Source organism: Pseudophryne corroboree, chromosome 7 (genome assembly GCF_028390025.1).
Source record: "Pseudophryne corroboree isolate aPseCor3 chromosome 7, aPseCor3.hap2, whole genome shotgun sequence".
In the NCBI taxonomy this organism is placed as follows: Eukaryota; Metazoa; Chordata; class Amphibia; order Anura; family Myobatrachidae; genus Pseudophryne; species Pseudophryne corroboree.
The window spans coordinates 71,402,801-71,427,106 of record NC_086450.1 but is presented as its reverse complement, the minus strand read 5'-3'; the positions used below and the strand labels follow the sequence as shown (position 1 = coordinate 71,427,106).

Sequence of the window (24,306 nt, the reverse complement as noted above, 5' to 3'; positions counted from 1 at the left end):
AAGTGTTGCTCTCTGATGGCCACTTTTTATCAAAAAATTTTTGAATGCCCCAAAATAAGGGGTTCCGGTATGAATGGTCGACAGTCATTAGGTCGACCACTATTGGTCGACATTGACATGGTCGACATGGACGACACATGAAAATGGTCGACACGTGAAAAGGTCGACATGAGTTTTTTTTACCTTTTTGGGTGTCGTTTTTTGCGTAATGTGACTGGGAACCCCAATTAGTGCACCGCGTCCCCTCGCATGGCTCGCCATGCTTCGGGCATGGTGCCTTCGCTCTGCTACCGCTTCGCTCGGCACAGATTACCGTTCCAATCGTAGTCCACGTGGATCGTAAAGTATGGAAAAGTTCCCCAAAAGAAAAAAAAGTAAAAAAACTCATGTCGACCTTTTCATGTGTCGACCTTTCATGTGTCGACCATGTCAATGTCGACCAATAGTGGTCGACCTAATGACTGTCGACCATAACATGGTCGACCATCTGAACGGATACCAAAATAAGGCATTTCTGGAATAAAGTGGTAATGTTTATTAATAATCTTTTCACTGTACGTCTTCAGCCAGACCCTCTGGCCCTCCTCTGCTACATTTCAGTAACTGGGATTTTGGCCCTCACTCTAAAACCTTTTTACCACTACTTAATATAATTATAACGGCCGCAAGAAAGGCCATTCTGACCCAATGGATCCACAAAACCCCCCATTTTCTATCTACAGTTCAACGACTTTCTATCTACAGTTCAACTTAAATTCCTTTATTTTGACAGACGAGCTTCTTTCCCAGATGTTGAAAAGGGAGCTACTCGATTTTATAAACGATGGGGAATATATATTGACTCTTTATGCCCTACAATGCAAACCCAAATTTTGCAAGTATTTGAAACCACAACTTGGATTCTACTTAGAGAAACCACTTGACCTCCTTATAGTCGGAGGCAGGCTTTGATACTATTGTTTTGCAGACTGAGACTCTCTCGGGTGTTACATTATCGAATATAGGCTCTCATTCTGAGTTGATCGGTAGCTGCCGTTGTCCGCTGCGTATCGATCATTTAAAAAAAACGGCAAAACTACGCATGCGTATGGGCAGCAATGTGCACACATGGCATACGGGTGCAAAGAACAGTTGTTTTGCACTGCTTCTAGCAACGATTCCATTCGCACAGCCGATCACCAGGAGATTGACAGGAACTGGGAGTCTATGGGTGTCAACTGACCGTTTTCTGGGTGTGTTTGAAAAAACGCAGGCATGTCCAGGCGTTTGCAGGGCGGGTATCTGACGTCAATTCCGGGACCTTCGTCGCTGCAATCATCGCACAGAATAAGTCCCTTCAGGGCTCGTCTTGTTTTGCACAAAATGTTTTTGTACCGCTCGGCTGCACAGGCGTTTGCACTCTTGCAAAGCGAAAATACACTCCCCCGTGGGCGGCGACTATGCGTTTGCATGGCTGCTAAAAGTAGCCAGCTAGCGATCAACTCGGAATGAGGGCCATACTCACTACATGCATCGCTGATCGATATTTCTGTACTTTAACACCCACTGTGCTAACTAGAATCGGATTGTATTATTTCTTTCCTATGCCCCTCCCTCCCTCCTGTGTTTTCCTACCCCCCCCCCCCCCTTTTCAGGCTTATTGTTGATTGTTACTGAGTTATGGCAAGTATGTATACGTTCACTATTATCTTTCTTGGACATACAGATGGGTCCATGTTTACCTTGACCTATAATAGGATTAATTGAGACTGGGCCAAGTCTAGCCAAGATAACCGTGGACCCATCTGTATGTAATTTTATGGAGCGCCCATACTGACTCTTCCTTGATCTGGATGGTAGGATACTCACATGAACACCTCCTTTGATCCCAAGAAATGGATACTCTGACACTTTTATATATTGCAAGCCCTTCGGGCACTAACTTGGTGCCATACCATGGTCTAGTCCGATTGTACTACCCGCCTTTATATACCATGGTAGCTCCTTACATTGATACATGCATTTCTTTGCGGTATGAGCTGGACCATCCCTAATATGTCTTTTGTTCTTTAGGTTCTTATATACTTGCCTGATATTTTTCATTTTTCTAAGACGTGAAAAAAAAAAAACGCAATAAAAAGATTTAAAAAAAAAAAAGAAGAGGGAAGGAAAAAGCCGCATGAATTCAAGCTCACAGTCTGTATCTCTGTATTTATTTTGGTCCAAAGGTACAGCAGATATGAGAAAAGTGCACACAGCACACTTTGCAGGGAAAAAAACCGTGTTTGTAAAATTAACCACATACTTCATTGTACAGCTAGAGTAATAAAAATTATAAGTGCACTTTCATTCCCATAGAGGGAGCCCATCAAATTTAGCTGATCACTGTCCTTTAAAACGGTTTTCATTAAATAATGAACCAGACAATAAATTATCTCTGGTCGGTCATTTCACAGTTTCAAGTGTGCTGGTCTTCCAGTGACTACAGTATACTACTGTAAATTAGTAGACATCCGAAACAGCGTCTCTTATAGTCAGAGTTCCAGTTTGGTGACTCTTCTCAAACTGTTGTGATCGAATAGTCATCCAAAGATTTACCTCCTGGCACGGCTGGTGCAGTGAGAATGTGTCCTAAGGCATATAAACTTACTTGAGTAATTACTTAGCATCCAAGATCAAGAACTCCTGTCCTTTGGCAAAGCCCAATCCCTGAGATTCTTCTGCAGTGGACTCGATCATCCGTTTTCAGTCTGCCAACCAGTGCTAACGGTTCTAGATGGGAATGACCCAAAGCAGCCACGTGTACCTACTCTTAACTTATACAGAGAGGCAGGATCTTGTAGCATGTACAATATGTACCTTGGCACTAGCACAACTTGGTCTCACTATTCCTAAAGATATTGTCCTAACGACAGCGTCTGCTTTCATCACAGGCTGACCTGAGTTTGTGCTAATACTGGAATACTGTCATCTCGTGTTTGGAGACGGACTGGCTTTATGCATGAGATTCCACGCCGGCACTTTTATCCGTCACCGCCTTCTGCTCGGTGGGTGCTTCCGGCTGGGTCTTGCCATTCGCTTCAATACGCTCTGATTTCTTGTACTTGATGATCACCACGGCAGCAGCAATAAGGTACGCCACAGCCAGGACCGTAAAGTAGGCAAAATAGACATAAAACTAAAGAAAACATAAAAGTGAAGAGTCAGAATAGGGAGAGCGCTTCACCGTGTATAGTGGTCACAATACTGATCATGCTGTAGCTATGGGGGAGATGGATCTGACCTTCTAAAGAGGCTCATTTGTTGCAAAAAGCGAATTTTCAGTAGCTCTCATCAGAAGGTTATACACCCCCCCCCCCCCCCTGTATCCTAATGCTAATCACTGCAATCACTGCTTAGTACAATGCAATGTCAAAATAACACAACATTGGGGGTCATTCAGAGTTGTTCGCTCGTTATTTTTTTTCACTACGGAGCGATTAGTCGCAAACTGCGCATGCACAATGTTCGCAGTGGGCCTGCACCAAGTAAATTAGCAAAAAAGTTTGGTATTTTACTCACGGCGTAACAAAGTTTTTTCATCGTTCTGCTGATCGGAGTGTGATTGACAGGAAGTGGGTGTATCTTGGCGGAAACTGGCCGTTTTCTGGGAGTGTGCAGAAAAACGCAGGCGTTTCAGGGAAAAACGCGGGAGTGTCTGAAGAAACGGAGGAGTGTCTGGCCGAACGCAGGGCGTGTTTGTGACGTCAAACCAGGAACGAAACTGACTGAACTGATCGCAGTGTAGGAGTAAATCTGGAGCTACTCAGAAACTGCTAAGAAATTTCTATTCGTAATTCTGCTAATCTTTCGTTCGCAATTCTGCTAAACTAAGCTACACTCCCAGAGGGCGGCGTCTTAGCGTGTGCAATGCTGCCAAAATCTGCTAGCGAGCGAACAACTCGGAATGAGGGCCATTGCTCACAACTCCATCTTACACCCTTACATGCAATGGGATGCGGCTAGGGAAGCCAATCCCTGGCCATTTTTTTCAATCCTGGGTATCTGGATTGAAAAATGGTCAATCCCGGGATTCCCGGAATTGTTTTTTTTTGGCTGTCTGTCCGCCCGGGCTCAGCAGCGGGCGTCTCTCCTTTGGGTTCTATGGCAGGTCACGGGCGGCTGACTGCGCAGCGCGACCTCTGACTTCACGTCACGCTGCGCAGTAAGAAACACAAAGGGCCGTCTGATCCCGCAATCCCCGGGATTGGAGCTTCCAATCCCGGGATTGAATCTCGGCCAATTTTTGGCCTTAATCCCAGGATCCCGCTGATCCCGGAATTGGCCACCCTAGATGCAGCATTTTGGCAGTCTGTATGCCAGTGGTCATGTGACAGATGCCAGAATCCCGACACACCTCGGAACACCAGCGTTGGAACACCGAAGGAGAGTATTGGGGTTAGGGCTCGAGGTGGGGGTTATAGTCTGGCACTAGGGGGGTTTAGGGTTAGGTACTAGGGGGTGGTTAACCGTAGCTGCCACCCCCCAAGGGTTAGGGTAGGGGGCAGGAGAAGGGTAAAATCCCGGTGTCGGGATCCCGCGTTCGGTCATGTCATGCACTGCAGGGGAGGCAGATATAACATGTGCAGAGAGAGTTAGATTTGGGTGGGTTATATAGTTTCTGTGCAGGGTAAATACTGGCTGCTTTATTTTTACACTGCAATTTAGATTTCAGTTTGAACACACCCCACCCAAATCTAACTGCCTCTGCACATGTTACATTTGCCCCACCTACAGTGCAGCATGGTTTTGCCCACTTGCTAACAAACCTGAATAAGGCCCTAAGTTGTAATTGTGAAAATGTATTTTGCCCAAAGTATTCTGGACTGTGGGGTGGTTTGGAATCACAGCTGTTACACATTAAAATAAGAAATTTACTTACCGATAATTCTATTTCTCGTAGTCCGTAGTGGATGCTGGGAACTCCGTAAGGACCATGGGGAATAGCGGCTCCGCAGGAGACTGGGCACAAAAGTAAAGCTTTAGGACTACCTGGTGTGCACTGGCTCCTCCCCCTATGACCCTCCTCCAAGCCTCAGTTAGGATACTGTGCCCGGACGAGCGTACACAATAAGGAAGGATTTTGAATCCCGGGTAAGACTCATACCAGCCACACCAATCACACCGTATAACTTGTGATCTAAACCCAGTTAACAGTATGATAACAGAGGAGCCTCTAGAAAAGATGGCTCACTACAACAATAACCCGATTTAGTTAACAATAACTATGTACAAGTATTGCAGACAATCCGCACTTGGGATGGGCGCCCAGCATCCACTACGGACTACGAGAAATAGAATTATCGGTAAGTAAATTCTTATTTTCTCTGACGTCCTAGTGGATGCTGGGAACTCCGTAAGGACCATGGGGATTATACCAAAGCTCCCAAACGGGCGGGAGAGTGCGGATGACTCTGCAGCACCGAATGAGAGAACTCCAGGTCCTCCTCAGCCAGGGTATCAAATTTGTAGAATTTAGCAAAACGTGTTTGCCCCTGACCAAGTAGCTGCTCGGCAAAGTTGTAAAGCAGAGACCCCTCGGGCAGCCGCCCAAGATGAGCCCACTTTCCGTGTGGAATGGGCTTTTACAGATTTTGGCTGTGGCAGGCCTGCCACAGAATGTGCAAGCTGAATTGTACTACAAATCCAACGAGCAATAGTCTGCTTAGAAGCAGGAGCACCCAGCTTGTTGGGTGCATACAGGATAAACAGAGAGTCAGATTTTCTGACTCCAGCCGTCCTGGAAACATATATTTTCAGGGCCCTGACAACGTCTAGCAACTTGGAGTCCTCCAAGTCCCTAGTAGCCGCAGGCACCACAATAGGTTGGTTCAGGTGAAACGCTGAAACCACCTTAGGGAGAAACCGAGGACGAGTCCTCAATTCCGCCCTGTCCGTATGGAAAATCAGATAAGGACTTTTACAGAATAAAGCCGCCCATTCTGACACGCGCCTGGCCCAGGCCAGGGCCAACATCTTTAAGTGGTTCAAACCAATGTGACTTTTGGAACCCAAAAACTACATTGAGATCCCAAGGTGCCACTGGAGGCACAAAAGGAGGCTGTATATGCAGTACCCCTTTTACAAACGTCTGCACTTCAGGGACTGAAGCTAGTTCTTTCTGGAAGAAAATTGACATGGCCGAAATTTTAACCTTAATGGACCCCAATTTCAGGCCCATAGACACTCCTGTTTGCAGGAAATGTAGGAATCGACCCAGTTGAAATTCCTCCGTCGGGCCTTACTGGCCTCGCACCACGCAACATATTTTCGCCAAATGCGGTGATAATGTTTTGCGGTTACATCCTTCCTGGCTTTGATCAGGATAGGGATGACTTCATCCGGAATGCCTTTTTCCTTCAGGATCCGGCGTTCAACCGCCATGCCGTCAAACGCAGCCGCGGTAAGTCTTGGAACAGACAGGGTCCTTGCTGGAGCAGGTCCCTTCTTAGAGGTAGAGGCCACGGATCCTCCGTGAGCCTCTCTTGAAGTTCCGGGTACCAAGTCCTTCTTGGCCAATCCGGGGCCACGAATATAGTGCTTACTCCTCTCCATCTTATAATTCTCAGTACCTTGGGTATGAGAGGCAGAGGAGGGAAAACATACACTGACTGGTACACCCACGGTGTTACCAGAGCGTCTACAGCTATTGCCTGAGGGTCCCTTGACCTGGCGCAATACCTGTCGAGTTTTTTGTTGAGGCGGGACGCCATCATGTCCACCTTTGGTTTTACCCAACGGTTTATAATCATGTGGAAGACTTCTGGGTGAAGTCCCCATTCTCCCGGGTGGAGGTCGTGTCTGCTGAGGAAGTCTGCTTCCCAGTTGTCCACTCCCGGAATGAATACTGCTGACAGTGCTATCACATGATTTTCCGCCCAGCGAAGAATCCTTGCAGCTTCTGCCATTGACTGCTTCTTGTGCCACCCTGTCTGTTTACGTGGGTGACTGCCGTGATGTTGTCCGACTGGGTCAACCCGGCTGACCTTGAAGCAGGGGTCTTGCTAAGCTTAGAGCATTGTAAATGGCTCTTAGCACCAGGATATTTATGTGAAGTGATGTCTCCAGGCTTGACCATAAGCCCTGGAAATTTCTTCCCTGTGTGACTGCTCCCCAGCCTCGCAGGCTGGCATCCGTGGTCACCAGGACCCAGTCCTGAATGCCGAATCTGCGGCCCTCTAGAAGATGAGCACTCTGCAACCACCACAGGAGGGACACCCTTGTCCTTGGTGACCGGGTTATCCGCTGATGCATCTGAAGATGCAACCCCGACCATTTGTCCAGCAGGTCCCACTGGAAAGTTCTTGCGTGGAATCTGCCGAATGGGCTTGCTTCGTAGGAAGCCACCATTTTTCCCAGAACCCTTGTGCATTGATGCACTGAGACTTGGCTCGGTTTTAGGAGGTTCCTGACTAGCTCGGATAACTCCCTGGCTTTCTCCTCCGGGAGAAACACCTTTTTCTGGACTGTGTCCAGAATCATCCCTAGGAACAGAAAACGAGTCGTCGGAACCAGCTGCGTTTTTGGAATATTGAGAATCCAACCGTGCTGTCGCAACACTACCTGAGATAGTGCTACACCGACCTCCAACTGTTCCATGGATCTTACCCTTATCAGGAGATCGTCCAAGTAAGGGATAACTAAAACTCCCTTCCTTCGAAGGAGTATCATCATTTCGGCCATTACCTTGGTAAAGACCCGGGGTGCCGTGGACCATCCAACGGCAGCGTCTGAAACTGATAGTGACAGTTCTGTACCACAAACCTGAGGTACCCTTGGTGAGAAGGGTAAATTGGGACATGAAGGTAAGCATCCTTGATGTCCAGAGACACCATGTAGTCCCCTTCTCTTGAATTTGAACCTCTGTATGTAAGTGTTCAAAGATTTTAGATTTAAAATCGGTCTCACCGAGCCGTCCGGCTTCGGTACCACAACAGTGTGGAATAATACCCCTTTCCCTGTTGCAGGAGGGGTACCTTGATTATCACCTGCTGGGAATACAGCTTGTGAATGGCTTCCAAAACTGCCCCCCTGTCTGCTTGTAAAGCCCCAGCGTCATGCTGAGGGCTTGGCAGAGGCGGGAGAGGGCTTCTGTTCCTGGGAACTGGCTGATTTCTGCAGCCTTTTTCCTCTCCCTCTGTCACGGGGCAGAAATGAGGAACCTTTTGCCCACTTGCCCTTATGGGAACGAAAGGACTGCGCCTGATAATACGGCGTCTTCTTATGTTGAGAGGCGACCTGGGGTAAAAACGTGGATTTCCCAGCTGTTGCCGTGGCCACCAGGTCTGAAAGACCGACCCCAAATAACTCCTCCCCTTTATAAGGCAATACTTCCATATGCCATTTGGAATCCGCATCACCTGACCACTGTCGTGTCCATAACCCTCTTCTGGCAGAAATGGACAGCGCACTTACTCTTGATGCCAGTCGACAAATATCCCGCTGTGCATCACACATATATAGAAATGCATCTTTTAAATGCTCTATAGGCAATAATATACTGTCCCTATCTAGGGTATCAATATTTTCAGTCAGGGAATCCGACCACGCCAACCCAGCACTGCACATCCAGGCTGAGGCGATTGCTGGTCGCAGTATAACACCAGTATGTTGTGTAAATACATTTTAGGATACCCTCCTGCTTTCTATCAGCAGGATCCTTAAGGGCGGCCATCTCAGGAGAGGGTAGAGCCCCTGTTTTGACAAGCGTGTGAGCGCTTTATCCACCCTAGGGGGTGTTTCCCAACGCACACTAACCTCTGGCGGGAAAGGATATAATGCCAATAACGGTTTAGAAATTATCTGTTTTTTTATCGGGGGAAACCCACGCTTCATCACACACCTCATTTAATTTCTCAGATTCAGGAAAACTACAGGTAGTTTTTCCTCACCGAACATAATACCCCTATTGGTGGTACTCGTATTATCAGAAATGTGTAAAACATTTTTCATTGCCTCAATCATGTAACGTGTGGCCCTACTGGAAGTCATATTTGTCTCTTCACCGTCGACACTGGAGTCAGTATCCGTGTCGGCGTCTGTATTTGCCATCTGAGGTAATGGGCGCTTTAGAGCCCCTGACGGCCTATGAGACGTCTGGACAGGCACAAGCTGAGTAGCCGGCTGTCTCATGTCAATCACTGTCTTTTGTAAAGAGCTGACACTGTCATGTAATTCCTTCCAACAGTTCATCCACTCAGGTGTCGACCCCCTAGGGGGTGACATCCCTATTACAGGCAATTTGCTCTGCCTCCACATCATTTTCCTCCTCATACATGTCGACACAAACGTACCGACACACAGCACACACACAGGGAATGCTCTGATAGAGGACAGGACCCCACTAGCCCTTTGGGGAGACAGAGGGAGAGTTTGCCAGCACACACCAGAGCGCTATATATATACAGGGATAACTTTATATAAGTGTTTTTCCCCTTATAGCTGCTGTATTGTTTATACTGCGCCTAATTAGTGCCCCCCTCTCTTTTTTAACCCTTTCTGTAGTGTAGTGACTGCAGGGGAGAGCCAGGGAGCTTCCCTCCAACGGAGCTGTGAGGGAAAATGGCGCCAGTGTGCTGAGGAGATAGGCTCCGCCCCCTTCTCGGCGGCCTTTTCTCCCGTTTTTCAGTGTAATCTGGCAGGGGTTAAAATTCATCCATATAGCCCTGGGGGCTATATGTGATGTATTTTCGCCAGCCAAGGTGTTTTTATTGCTGCTCAGGGCGCCCCCCCCTAGCGCCCTGCACCCTCAGTGACCGAAGTGTGAAGTGTGCTGAGGAGCAATGGCGCACAGCTGCAGTGCTGTGCGCTACCTTGGTGAAGACAGGATGTCTTCTGCCGCCGATTTTCCGGACCTCTTCTTGCTTCTGGCTCTGTATGGGGGCCGGCGGCGCGGCTCTGGGACCGGACTCCATGGCTGGGCCTGTGTTCGATCCCTCTGGAGCTAATGGTGTCCAGTAGCCTAAGAAGCCCAATCCACTCTGCACGCAGGTGAGTTCGCTTCTTCTCCCCTTAGTCCCTCGATGCAGTGAGCCTGTTGCCAGCAGGTCTCACTGAAAATAAAAAACCTAAAACTAAACTTTTCACTAAGCAGCTCAGGAGAGCCCCTAGTGTGCACCCTTCTCGTTCGGGCACAAAAATCTAACTGAGGCTTGGAGGAGGGTCATAGGGGGAGGAGCCAGTGCACACCAGGTAGTCCTAAAGCTTTACTTTTGTGCCCAGTCTCCTGCGGAGCCGCTATTCCCCATGGTCCTTACGGAGTTCCCAGCATCCACTAGGACGTCAGAGAAATAAAGAATACAAACCGGAGGAGACGTGGTGGACAACATTAGCGGCTTGCTCCTGTCACACACACACAGTGACACTGATTTGTCACCGATTTACAACACACAAACTCACCAGAGCACTACATACTCAGACACACATAACATATGCCCTTTGACACAGATGAACCTCATGTAAACCGATCAAACCTATTAATGTTTCTCCACCAGGTTACACATTTCTGTCGCTGCTGCACATTCACACTTCTGTTACCTGTGGGTGTACAGACAGAGCCAAGCCTCTCTTGTCAGCGATAATAACCGTAATAATTGTTTTCAGGACTGTGGCAAAGAAAGTGTTAACTCCGAACACTAGTGCACAAAGTTCCTTGGATAAAGAGCTTGCAATCTGGAAACTTAAGTAGATAAAAATAAGTTAGTGCACAAGGAGTCTCCGACATGATGATGCCAATCAGATAATATAGGGGTCTATTTACTAAGCCTTGGATGGAGGTAAAGTGGACGGAGATAAAGCAACAGCCAATCAGGTCCTAACTATCATTTAAAAAACCCAGGATGTGACATGGCAGTTAGGAGCTGATTGGCTGAGACTTTATCTCCGTCCACTTCATCTCCATCCAAGGCTAAGTAAATAGAGCCCATAGTTACATGATATTTCCTCTTCATACTATAAACGTGCTTTGAAATGAAATACACACAGTACAACCTAGTCCCAAGGGGATTCTTTACTGGGGTCTGGAGTCCAGATTATGGTGTCCAATCCCGGGGATTTCGGGATTAGCCAGGCCATTGTTTTTTTTTAGTGCCGGGGAGCGTGTAACGTCTTCAGCAGACTCAGACGCTGCCCCTCTCCCTCCTTCCGGCTCCCCCTGCCCCTGGCTGTGCAGTGTGACATGGTGTCAGAGGTCACGCTGCGCAGTCTGCCGCCAGCCGCCCGGACCGCACATCACTGTCCACAGCCTGCAGCCAGTGAACCCTCCCACCCTCCTGCCTAGGATGGTGAGTATTTGGGTGGGCTGGGCGGGTCCAGGGGAGGGGGGAAATCACTGACGATTTTATTTTTAAAGTCTTAAACCCAATTTTTCAATCCCTGGCCTCACTAGTCCAGACTATCTGATGTCAGGCTTCTGCTGGTAGAATAGGTCAAATATTTGGATTGTACATTGAATATTCCAACAAAAAATGAAGTTTCCTTTTATCATCGGAAAGCATTGTCAGATATGGTTAAATCTCTAATACTATAAAACTCAAATAACGTACCATTACGAGTTCGAAGACTCTTACGTTCTACGAGGGGCTGTATATTAATACTTAATACTTCCATGGAAAGGATTCCCAAAGTTAGGGACCAGCAGAGTTTTTTCCCCCCAGCACGTTAGCTAGCTGGCTCCTGTGAGTTATACAGCCCTACAGTGAATGGCTGAACTAGCTGTAACAGTTTTCAGTTGTGTGAAACCCCCCGGTATACTTACATGGCGATGGGGACCAGGAACTGGTAAGAACTGCGGAAAAGGACATAAGCCACATAACACACCCAGATATTTGTGGTCGTGTTCATGAGGAGGAGGAGCCCAGCCTGCAGAGCAGTGACTAAACCAATCACCAGTTCCGACCACAGACTCCAGCGGATCTTCACGTAACCAGCAGCAAATGAGGTCAGGGCTCCTGGAGGGCAAACAGAAAGCAAGTCACTAACATGGAGGTTTAGTAAATAATCCTGGTCACCTGGCACTTTATCAGCACGATATCCACCATTGACTGGATAGCCCTCCTTTCAGAGGTATCACTGTCTATGTACTTATGCAGGAATGGGTTACTACAGGCTTCGGAATCTACAGTACATAGCAGAAATAATTGACCAAACGTTAGGCAGATTAATATCGACCTTTTGGCTAAGACCAGGTGTAGATGCATATGTATGCTGTGGGGCTTAAATGTGCCCCCAACAGGCAACGGACCAGGTGATGGCAACGGACCATCACCTGGTCCTCTGGTAAAGAGACCGGCTTTCTGAAGCCTGAGGCGCCATGTGCCCCTGATACCGCCTATGCACTTCTTCAGGAAGCAGTATTCTTCCATTGCTCTAGCCTTCTGGCCAGGGCAAGGATAATATTTTTTATATTCCCAGCTGAAAGGTTGAGGCCTATTTATTTATTGTACTTTTGTGCACATTTTTTGCACTTTCACTACACCTTTTTGTGTTTTTTGTGTGTCAGTCATGTTTTTGTGGGGTTTGGCTGTAGACAGTTATGGTCCGCCCTTTCCCCAAGTTTCCTGAGAGTCTCTAACTTCTGGGGATAGCTGAAGAAACCGTTTCCCAGGGGGAAGCTTCGGCCAACTCTGGGGAGGATGGAGCGACCCCGAGCCTTGAGCAGAGGGAAGCCTGAAGATCCTTGCCCCCTAAGGGGCCTTTTGGTTCAGGGGTTCAAGGGGACCCCCTGTAGCATCGGCACAGGGGTACCTGAAGATTCCCTTTTACCCCCAATGGTACCTTTTGGCTCCAAGAGGAAGGGGAGAAATGGGGCCTTTCTTCTTTTGGGTGGAAAGACCGATAAAATTATAACGATATTAGTTTGAGGTCAGCTCCACATACTCCCCTGGTTTAAATGCCATAACATTACTGGAGGGAAAAATGTTCTCGATTTGGGACTACTGGCCCTCATTCCGAGTTGTTCGCTCGCTAGCTGCTTTTAGCAGCTTTGCACACGCTAAGCCGTCGCCTACTGGGAGTGAATCTTAGCTTTGCAGAATTGCGAACGAAAGATTCGCATAATTGCGAATAGAAATTTCTTAGCAGTTTCTGAGTAGCTCGAGACTTACTCAGCCATTGCGATCAGTTCAGTCAGTTTCGTTCCTGGTTTGACGTCACAAACACACCCAGCGTTCGCTCAGACACTCCCCCGTTTCTCCAGCCACTCCCGCGTTTTTCCCAGAAACTGCAGCGTTTTTCCGCACACACCCACAAAACGGCCAGTTTCCGCCTAGAAACACCCACTTCCTGTCAATCACACTCCGATCACCAGAACGATGAAAAATCCTCGTTATGCTGTAAGTAAAATACCTAACTTTTTAGCAAATTTACTTGGCGCAGACGCACTGCGAACATTGCGCATGCGCAGTAAGCGACTAATCGCAATATAGCGAAACTCGGCAATGAGCGAACAACTGGGAATGAGGGCCACTATTAATAACAGTAGCAATTTAAAAGCAGACGTCAAAGTGCAACAACAATGGCAGACAGTCATTAACAGTGTGAGGTCAGGCGACTAAGGCGGGGAACACACTTCACAATATTAGCACAATATGTCGTTTCTAGGCAAACTGGGGTGACATACTGTGTGGATCGCACACTGTATACCCGCAATTGTGCGCTCTCCTGCAGGTCATTTACAATACCTTCTGGTTGTCCGTGCAGCACGGTCAATCAGAAGATATCTTGTACGATGACATGCTGCATTCGGTACATTTTGCCATCGTCCACTGCACAGTGTGTACGCACGGTGCCATATATTGTCCCATCGGCCACACTCCTGGGGGAGAGCTTGGAAGACCTCTGAATTGTGGTTTCTCTAATCATTTACAACAGGGTATTTCTAAGCCTGTCTGCACATCCATTATTTATCAATGCCATTTATTCAGGATTATACCCTTTCCAATGCACTATATACTATCAATTATCCTCTAAACCATCCTATTATTATGGCTGGCAATGAAGAGCAGAAAACTGAAAGTATCCTTGGTTCTCATTGATTTAGGCATGGGCCACACACATAGCGTTTTTGCCGGACCCGTTTCGCAGGACCCCCCGTCCGGCAAAAACGATATGTGGATTCACACATAGCCAGTCCTCAAGGACCCCTAACAGCTCATGTGGTGCACAGGTGTACTCATGACTCACTGACACATTTTAAAAGATCCACAGGTGGAGCTCATTATTTCACGTGTGATTCTGTGAGGAGACCTGGAAAACATGAACTGTTGGGGGTCCTTGGGGACCGAGTTTGGGAACCACTGCTCTAAATCAGTGAGAATCAAGGATACTTTCAATTTTCTGCTCTTCATTGCCATCCATAGTAATAGAATGGTTTTAACAGAGATCCATCCTAAAATTGGGTTTGATAGTTGGTTTATATATGGAGACATGAAATGTTCTGGAGATTCTCATGGGTGGGGGTTGGACCAGCAATGTATTTACGATTCCTGGAATAGGGTTGTATAATTCTGATATTCTTAGTAAACTACCAATATAGCGCTTCTATCAGTTTTAATATGTCAGTTGGAAATTAATTTTGAATGTAAAAATGCTGTCCCTCTGCCGGCTAGTAAACAGGAGCTATCACCTTAGGAATGCGACGCAAGGACAGCATCCTCATAACGGTAAGTTAGAACCACCTGCCGGCCAGCAGACAACCACACAGAATATCGGCATGCGGCACATCATTTTACTCAGCAGAAGATGCTTGTGGGTCCTACTGCATTACACTGCGTCTAAGACGTATTTTTCGCGGAAATAAAAAAACGCAAAAAGGTGATCTCCGCTACCGAGTCACACGCCACTCGCATTATATGTAATGCGACTTGTAGCGCAAGAAGCATAGATGTATATCTGAGATTGGGCGGCCATTACTGCATATATCCAGATGCACCCCTGGGATTATGCGCAAGGACATTTATTGTATTCACAAGCAATAAACTGTTGGAATTGCACTTCCTCTCATTGTGTTATCATTCCCGCACACACCAACACATTAATGCATCACCTCGCAAAGACGGGAGTGGTTCATTAGGTCGACATACATTGGGTCGACATGGTCACTAGGGCGACATGAGTTGTTGTTTTTTACTTTTTTTGGTGTCGTTTTCTTCGTAAAGTGACGGAGAACCCCAATTAGTGCACCGTGTCCCCTCGCATGGCTCGCGAGCTTCGGGCGAGGTGCCTCACTCCGCTACCGCTGCGCTCGGCACATGTTACCGTTCCCAGTTGTAGTCCACGTGGATCATTAAGTATGAAAAAAGTAAAAACATTTAATAAAATTGTGAAAAACTCATGTTGACCTAATGATTACGTCGACCTAGTGATCATGTCGACCAAACGCGGTCGAACCAATGTAAGTTGATCTAACTCGTGTCGCCCTAATGACTGCCATCCCGCAAAGACACCGGGTAAGCGCTAGGGTTACCCACTGCATCTACACCAATCTAAGCTTATATTCCATTTCCTTTGTGCCGCCACCTGCCAGCTCGCAGCCGATTGGAACTCTCCACCATCTCCTTCCTTTCCGGCTGTACCGCAGAGAATCTGGTACATATACCACATGGAATATATGGTGTCATCATTTACAACCCTACAACCCACCCCCACTATAGTACTATGCTGTAATCATTCTGTCCTGACCGTGCTCAACCCTCTCCCTCTGGGGCATACCACCTTTTACCCTTTTTTAAAACCCTGCCCTTCCGCCCCTCCCCTTTTTGTATTCGTATTGTTGTTGACATATCTTCTTATGTTCTGGGTGTATTTACTTCTTTTAGACTGGTTACTCGACTTTGCAATAAATAAAAGGGTGTCTGTATTATATCTATGGCTAAATATATATTTAGGATGGCTGTTATATCATTCAAAAATTTAAGGAGAGATGTATAAAGCATTGGAAAATGATAGAGAGAAGTTTCCCATAGCAACTTCTCCACTTTCTCTCTCTCCAAGGGGGCGATTCAATTGCTTTAAACAGCCGCAAAAATTGGTTCCATCGCTCTGGGTGTCCATTCATTATTGAACTTGTCGCGCACAATTAGACCTGGTTTAGCCACGTATAGCAGCTAAGTCTGTATAAATTGCTAGTTAGGGCGCCGAAACCACGGAGTATTCAGACGTTTCCGCTCGCCAGCTCACGAGGCAAGTGTAAAAAAAAATAAAAAATGTGTCGCCCCCCCTGTGTCTGCCTGAATGGAACAACAATTAAATTCTCTGTCAGGCACCATCTAGTGGCAGCTGCAGGGGAAAGCAGATGAATTCCCCTCTAAGACTTGATACATCCCCCCACCTTGTAGTAGCTTCCATACCCTGGACAAGTGTTCAGATGCTCATTTTACTCATTTCAGAAATGTCCCTGATTTCTTCCTGTTTCTGGAAGTTCTAAGAATAAAAAAATACAACAACAAAAAATCCTTCTAATTATCTATTTGTTTTCACAATGCCATAAGGTGAAACCAAATATATAAATTCCAATTAACAATATGTTCCTCAGAACGAGCATTCTTACCAAGAAGTGTAGAAGCAGCGTCAACACCCCCATTGTATACCCTGCGGTTGTCTGTTGCGGGATAGATCTCGTTCCACAGAATCTGCACGTAATACAGCATAAGGTAGTACCCGGCAGAGTTAAAGATCCACCACAGGGACCAGATTCGCAGTCTGGGATGACGGATTGTTCTCTTCACTTCTAAGAGCATACGGACAATCACAAACTCTCTCCACCCTGAGCAGAGACCTTCATCTTTGGCTTCTGGATTTATCTTCTGCAGCTCGGACTGATGCACCCCATTTTCCTGCTTAGAAATAGTTTTATTGAAGAAGAGGCTTCTCTTGGGACGTTGCAGAAAGAATGTGAGGATGAGTCCAAACGCCATGAAACCCAGAGAGATGTAATTGAGAGTCTGAAAAGGAACGCCGCCCACAGTGACACAAAGCTGTCCCAACACAGAGCTCACAAAGACCCCAAAAAGCACAGAGGATCGGGAGTAACTGGCTGCCTTCTGATACCTGGCCGGAGAAACCAATGAGAAGATGTATGATGAATACGCAACACGAGCCGCCATGGTGATGCCGTAGAAGAACTCCATGAACTGCATAGTGAGGACATCTGTGCCAAAGATGAGCATCAGCCATACAGAGATGTGACTAAGGCTTTGCAGGATCAACACTGGTATGTAGCGGAGATAATCGGTCAGAAGGAAAATAGGCACCAACACCACCATGTACGAGTAGCTCAGCACCGGAGTAATTTCATTGGTGACCTAAAAAGACAGAAAAGAAGGTAGTCAAAAACAACGGGAACCAAGTGGGAAGCAGCCTAACAGTCAGCCGGCAAGACCAAACATAAAGCCCTACTTTGATACAGTTCTCCCTAATAGAATGCACTACGGACTAACAAAACTCTGATGAAAAGATTTATGTAATTAAGCAAACAGTAACCTAATACGAACATGTATAACACTGCTGGACTTAACTAGACGTTTGTAATTATGGCTAGCATTGCTGCAAAAGGAGACCTCAGTGACAAAGATGTGCAATTGTTGGTGCACGTTTGAAAGGTTCTCCAACTTGTTTCACAAGCAACAGTGTCTAAGGATGACCAGACTGGCGATCAAGCGGCCGAATTGGTCAGTGTATATGCTTACCTGAATCACCCGGTCTGTCGGTACAACGGCATATCCACTGTTGTCGCAGTGGGGTGTACCCAGCATAAGAGCTGACCCCAGCATTGGATACACCCGCAGCAAGTCCTCCTTTGGGACAGACATCAAAAGCACGTGTACAAGGACCTCATTAACCCCACCCAAATGTTGGGAGTTATGCTTTGACAGGTCTTTAAGTCCTCAACCAGATTTCCTCCTACATCTCCAGCCTCCTTCCCTCACCCTCTTTGTTCTGCTAAGGACTGCCACCTCTCCTCGTCCCTGATCACCCCCCTCCCACTCGTTTTCACCATTTTTCTAGAGCTGCTGTCCACACTTAGTTAGACATTCACCCAGCCTCCCAGCCTTTTATATGTGCCCCTAAAGCTATTCTTTTCATTCTATCTTACCATCCCTCCTCCCAAGTCTTCAGCCTCTGCCCTCTTCTCCCTTTAGTCACTCACCCACAGCTCTTCTAGATTGTAAGCTTTTTTACGTATACAACTTGTTTGTTTTATACTCTATGCATAGATGAAAATAGGATTTTAATACCTACCGGTAAATCCTTTTCTCTTAGTCCGTAGAGGATGCTGGGGACGCTTCAAGAACCATGGGGTATAGACGGGATCCGCAGGAGATAAGGGCACGTTAAGACTTTGAGTGGGTGTGAACTGTCTCCTCCCTCTATGCCCCTCCTCCAGACTCCAGTTTAAGTAACTGTACCCAGGGAGACGGACATTTTGAGGAAAGAATTTATTGTTAAACCACGGTGAGCATCTTACCAGCTCACACCTCCAGTATGCCGCAGAACATGGCATTCAATAGAACACCAGCCGACGGCATGAAGAATATGCAGCAATATGCTGACATAAAGCATAACACAACCTGTGTGTAAACACAACCAATAACAGCATAACGCATGCCACGGCAAGAATAACGTCAGCAACAGGCTGACTTAAACGCAACACACAATGTGTGTAACCATACCCAATAACTGCAGATACAGTACGCACTGGGACGGGCGCCCAGCATCCTCTACGGACTAAGAGAAAAGGATTTACCGGTAGGTATTAAAATCCTATTTTCTCATACGTCCTAGAGGATGCTGGGGACGCTTAAAGAACCATGGGGTTTATACCAAAGCTCTAGAACGGGCGGGAGAGTGCGGATGACTCTGCAGCACCGATTGACCCAACAAGAGGTCCTCACCAGCCAGAGTATCAAACTTGTAAAACTTCGCATAGGTGTTTGAACCCGACCAATTAGCTGCTCGGCAAAACCGTAATGCCGAGACCCCTCGGGCAGCCGCCCAGGATGCGCCCACCTTTCTGGTAGAATGGGTCTTCACCGATTTCGGTAACGGCAATTCAGCCGTAAAATGAGCCTGCTGAATCGTATTACAGATCCAGCGTGCAATAGTCTGCTTGGAAGCAGGAGCCCCAAATCTTGTTGGGAGCATACAGGACAAACAGAGCCTCCGTTGTCCTAATCTGAGTCGTTCTGGCGACATACATTTTCAAAGTTCTGACCACATCGAGAGACTTCTATTCCGTCAAGACTTCAGTAGCCACTGGCACCACAATAGGTTGGTTCATGTGAAACGATGAAACCACTTTTGGCAGAAATTGCTGACGAGTTCTCAACTCCGCTCTATCCGTATGGAAGATTAAATAGGGGCACTTGTGGGACAAAGCCGCCGATTCAGACACACGCCTTGCGGATGCCAAGGCCAACAGCCGGACCACTTCCCAAGTAACGAATTACAACTCTACTTTACGTAAAGGTTCAAAAAAAATGAGATTGCCGGAACTGCAACACCACTTTAAGACCCCATGGAGCTCCAGGGGGGCACAAAGGGAGGTTGGATGTGTAATACTCCTTTTACGAAAGTTCGAATTTTGTAAAGGAGGCCAATTGTTTTTGGAATAAAACCGATAAGGCTGAATCTGAACCTTAATCGAGCCCAACTTAAGACCCGCATCATCTTGTGAAAAAAAAGGAGAAAACGATCCCACTGGAATCTTCCGTAGAAGCCTTCTTGGATTCGCACCAAAACACATACTTTCTCCAAATACGGTGGTAATGTTTTTACGTTACTCCTCTACTGGTCTGAAGAAAAGTAGGGATGACTTCACTGGAAATATCCTCTCGGCTAGGATCCGGCGTTCATCTGAAGATTTGGATACCAGGTCCTCTTAGGCCAGTCTGGAACAATGAGGATCACCTGAACCTTTGTTCTTCTTATGATCTTTTAGCATTTTTGGAAAAAAAATGGAAGCGGAGGGGATGCATAGACTGACTGAAACACCCACAGAGTCATTAGGGCGTCCACCGCTATTGCTTGAGGGTCCCTTGACCTGTAACGTTCTCTGAAGCTTCTTATTGAGGCGAGACGTCATCTTGTCTATTATAGGAATCCCTCAACGACTTGTCACTTCTGTGAAAACCTCTGAATGAAGACACCACTCTCCTGGATGAAGAATGTGTCTGCCGAGGAAGCCTGCTTCCCAGTTGTCCACCCCTGGAACGAACACCGCTGACAGAGCGCGCATATGATTTCGTCGCCCAGCGGAAAATCTTTCTGGCTTCTGCCATTGCTGCTTCGGATTTTGTTTGTAGAAAACCGTTATAAACGGCCCTTACCTCTAGACCGTTAATGTTTGTGACAAGCATCCTAACTTGACCCTCTTCCATGGAAGTATTCCTCCTGTGTGACAGCTCCCCCACCTCTAAGGCATGCATCCGTGGTCCCTAGGATCCAGTCCTGGAACCCGAACCTGCGCTTTTGAGAACTGCGCCGCTACCACAGGAGTGAAACTCTGGTCTTGAAAAAACAGGATTATCCCAGGTGGAAACCGGACCAATTGTCCAACTGGTCCCCCTAAAAACACTCTGGCTTTTAACCTGCTCACTGAATGGCCTCGTAGGCCGCAACCATCTTTTTCATCAACGGAATGTAATGATGGATTGACCCTGTTGCAGATCTGACCCGACTCTGGATCCTCAGAGCTTTTTCCACTGGAAGAAAAACTCTCAATAGTTCTGTATCTAACAGTATTTCCAACGCCGACAACCGCGTCGTTGGGATCAACAGTGATTCTGGCAAGTTCAGGAGCCAACCACTTTGTTGAAGAACTGTCAAGGAGAATGCAACGTTTTGCACCACTTGGTTTCTTGACCTCGCCATAATCAGGAGAGCGTCCCAGTACAGAATAATAATGACTCTTTTACTATCGAAGGAAAACCATCATACCGCCATCACTTCGGTGAATTGGTAATGACAATCCTGAATAGCAAACCCAGGTAAGCCGAATGTGGAAGAAACCGTAATTAGACCCCCTTTCTCCTTATTCAGATTGGAGATCCCTGCGCTGAGAGATTCCAGCTTGTAGTTCAACTTCTTAAGTAGAAATTTTTGGGATTTTAGAGATAGGATTGTACTGACCGAGCCGTCCGGCCTCGGGAGCACGAAAAAGCTTGAATAACAGCTTCTTTTTTTTGTGTGTGTGTGACTTGGACAGCAGGACAATGACCTGATCCTGACACAACTCTTGTATGGCGTTGCACACTACCTCCCCGTCCAGAGGAGAATCGGTAAGGTCTATTTGAAAATAATCGGTGCGGGGAAACGTCTGGAAACTGCAGTATGTCCCCCTTGGGACTCTATTCTTAAACTCACTGGTCCAGGTCCGTTCCAGGACTGACTGAAGAGTATTATACGTGGTCCCACTGTTGTGGGCTCCCGCAAGATAGACCCAGCGTCATGCTATGGATGTGGCAGAAACAGAGGATGATTTCTGCATCTGCGAACTTGAAAAGACTGCTGACCTCTTACCTTTTCACCTTCCTCTACCTGCAAAGAAAGGGAAATCCGTATCTATTCGGTCGAAATGACTGCATCCTACAATAATGCGTCACCAACCGTTGTGAGGGAACATAGGGCAAGAAGGTAGATTTACCAGTGGTATCTGCCGAGATCAACTTAACAAGGCCATCCCCAAACCAGGTTTCACCTTCACAGGGAAGAGACTCCAGTTCTTCTCAGAGTCAGCCTCAGCATTCCATTGGTGAATCCACAACGCCCTCCTAGTCGAGACCGCCATGGAATTGGCCCGCAAACCCAAGAGTCCTATATCCCTTGTGGTCGCACGGCAGTCTGCTGCAATGTTATAGATATGACCCAACTTAAGGAGTACCAACTACTCCCCCATGCGTACGTAATGCAAGTATAATCAACGTACACGCGGATACATAATGAAGAGTATCACATATCTTCCTGCATACAATCCTTTGTGACAGGGCCCCGTGAAGAACAGGGGGTGACTCTCACTTCATTCTATCCACGGCGGGAAAAGAATAAACACTCGGAATCCTCTTGAGGATTTGAAAACATCTTGTCACGGCCGCTCAGCACATGAGAAGGAATAACTTTACCTCAGCATTCATTATAAAAATGTTTATATATACCTTTAAATACACCTATGCACACAAATATCTATCTATCTATATAGCGACTGGTGTCGGATCGGCACTCTCCTAAATGGTAGTAAGTTGCTCAGATATATATATACAGGTTGAGTATCCCTTATCCAAAATTCAAAATCCCACATTTTTGGTTCCCCTACTAAGATAATGACACATATATATGTATATTATATATCTATATAACAAATCTATATATACACATAATATATAATATATAAGCCATTACCTCAGTAGGGCACCCAAAAATGTGGGATTTTGAATAAGGGATACTCAACGTGTGTGTGTGTGTGTGTTATATATATATATATATATATATATATAGGAATATTCCGAAATACGGACTTTTTTGCGTGAGATAGTGAAACCTTTGTTGTTTTTTGATCGCTCAATGTACACAAACTTTGTTTAATACACACAGTTATTAAAAATATTGTATTAAATGACCTTCTGGCTGTGTGTATAAGGTGTATATGAAACATAAATGAATTGTGTGACTATAGATACACTTTGTTCAATGCACAAAGTTACAAAAATTATTGGCTAAAATTACCTTCCAGCTGTGTGTATAAGGTGTATATGTAACATAAATGCATTCTGTGCTTGGACTTAGGTCCCATCACCATGATATCTCATTATGGTATGCAGTTATTCCAAAATACGGAAAAATCCGATATCCAAAATACCTCTGGTCCCAAGCATTTTGGATAAGGGATACTCAATATGTATGTATGTATGTACGTATATATATATATATTATATATATATATATATATATATATATATATATATATATATATATCCCTTTTGACAGGAACAGCAGGGTCCCTAGTGACGTTAATACATTCTTAATGTGTATGAAACATGTACTGAATGCCGATTTTGTGGATCTAGTCAGGAAACATTATGGTCGACATAAGAAACAGTATTCGTGTCGATCTCCGGGAGTAGTAACTGGGCAAAATAACATTTATGCGATCCCGAGGGGTCTGAGGGAAATCTATTCTATGAATATGACACCCTCCATAATTATTGCTACGTCTGTGTTCGTGCCACAGACCTATGCAACCTTACTATACATACATATACATACAGGTATAGCCCTTTCTGATATGCACCACATTATCATGCCAATTTTTACCCAGTCAGATATTGTTGGTGCCGACAGGGTCACCACCACATGTCTGTGTCTCCCATATAGTTTTCTCTTGGGAAGAACATACATCTACTGACATGTTGACACTTATTCACATGTACCAAGTACCATTAGGAGTCAGCGGTACCGACAGAGTCATTCCCACAGCCGTTTGTGGCAGAGCACTCAGCTTCAAATATGCCGACACACGTGTACCAAACACAGTACACTGGCTATAAGGGATAGACTCCAGTACATTCTGTCAGGGAAACACAGAAGGAGTTTACCAGCTCATTTCCACAGCGCTCATTATATAATGTGCTTCTTTATTTTTAACTTATAACTTGCCCCCCCCCCTCGTTTTTCACTGTGATCTGTACAGCAGTGTTTTGGAAGGACGAGTGTTTTGGAAGGAGAAAATGGCGCTGAAATGAGCTGTGAGGGGTAAGCCCCGCCCCTTTAATGGCGCGCTTCAGCCCCGCTATTTCTTACATATATTTATACTGGCGGGGGTTAAATCTAGTGCCTGGGCACTTATACATATACGTTTGCCAGTCTCTGTTGAGGATTTATATGCTGCCCAGGGCGCCATCCCCCGCGCCCTGCATCCTACAGTGCCTGTGTGTGTGGGAGCATGGCGCACAGCGCGGTACCTCAAAGACGTCACTGAAGTCTTCTGATCTTCTTCTACTCACCCGTCTTCTGACTTCTGGCTCTGCAAGGGGGGTGACGGTGGGCTCTGGGAACGAGCATCTAGGCGTACCTAGCGATCAGACCCTCTGGAGCTAATGGTGTCTAGTAGCCAATGAAGCAGAGCCTTGAAACTCACAGAAGTAGGTCTGCTTCTCTCCCCTCAGTCCCACGATGCAGAAAGCCTGTAGCCAGCAGGTCTCCCTGAAAATAATAAACCTAACAAAGTCTTTCAGAGAAACTCAGTAGAGCTCCCCTGTGTGTGACCAGTCTCACTGGGCACAGAATCTAAACTGGAGT

At 46.4% G+C, this 24,306-nt stretch overlaps 1 protein-coding gene across 3 annotated transcripts in view; it reads right to left on the bottom strand.

The window, feature by feature from the left end:
* Positions 1 to 2,175: 2,175 nt before the first annotated feature.
* The window catches only part of SLC19A1 (solute carrier family 19 member 1), a 35,520-nt gene continuing 13,389 nt past the window's right edge, over positions 2,176 to 24,306 (bottom strand). For all 3 annotated transcript variants that reach the window (XM_063933285.1, XM_063933283.1, XM_063933284.1), the window contains exons 3-6: positions 16,565 to 17,318; positions 11,774 to 11,966; positions 10,555 to 10,696; positions 2,176 to 3,157 (exon numbers count right to left, since the gene is read on the bottom strand). In XM_063933285.1, the coding sequence (XP_063789355.1) occupies positions 2,975 to 3,157; positions 10,555 to 10,696; positions 11,774 to 11,966; positions 16,565 to 17,318 (1,272 nt within the window). In that variant the 3' untranslated portion in view covers positions 2,176 to 2,974. The remainder of the gene's footprint in view (positions 3,158 to 10,554; positions 10,697 to 11,773; positions 11,967 to 16,564; positions 17,319 to 24,306) is intronic.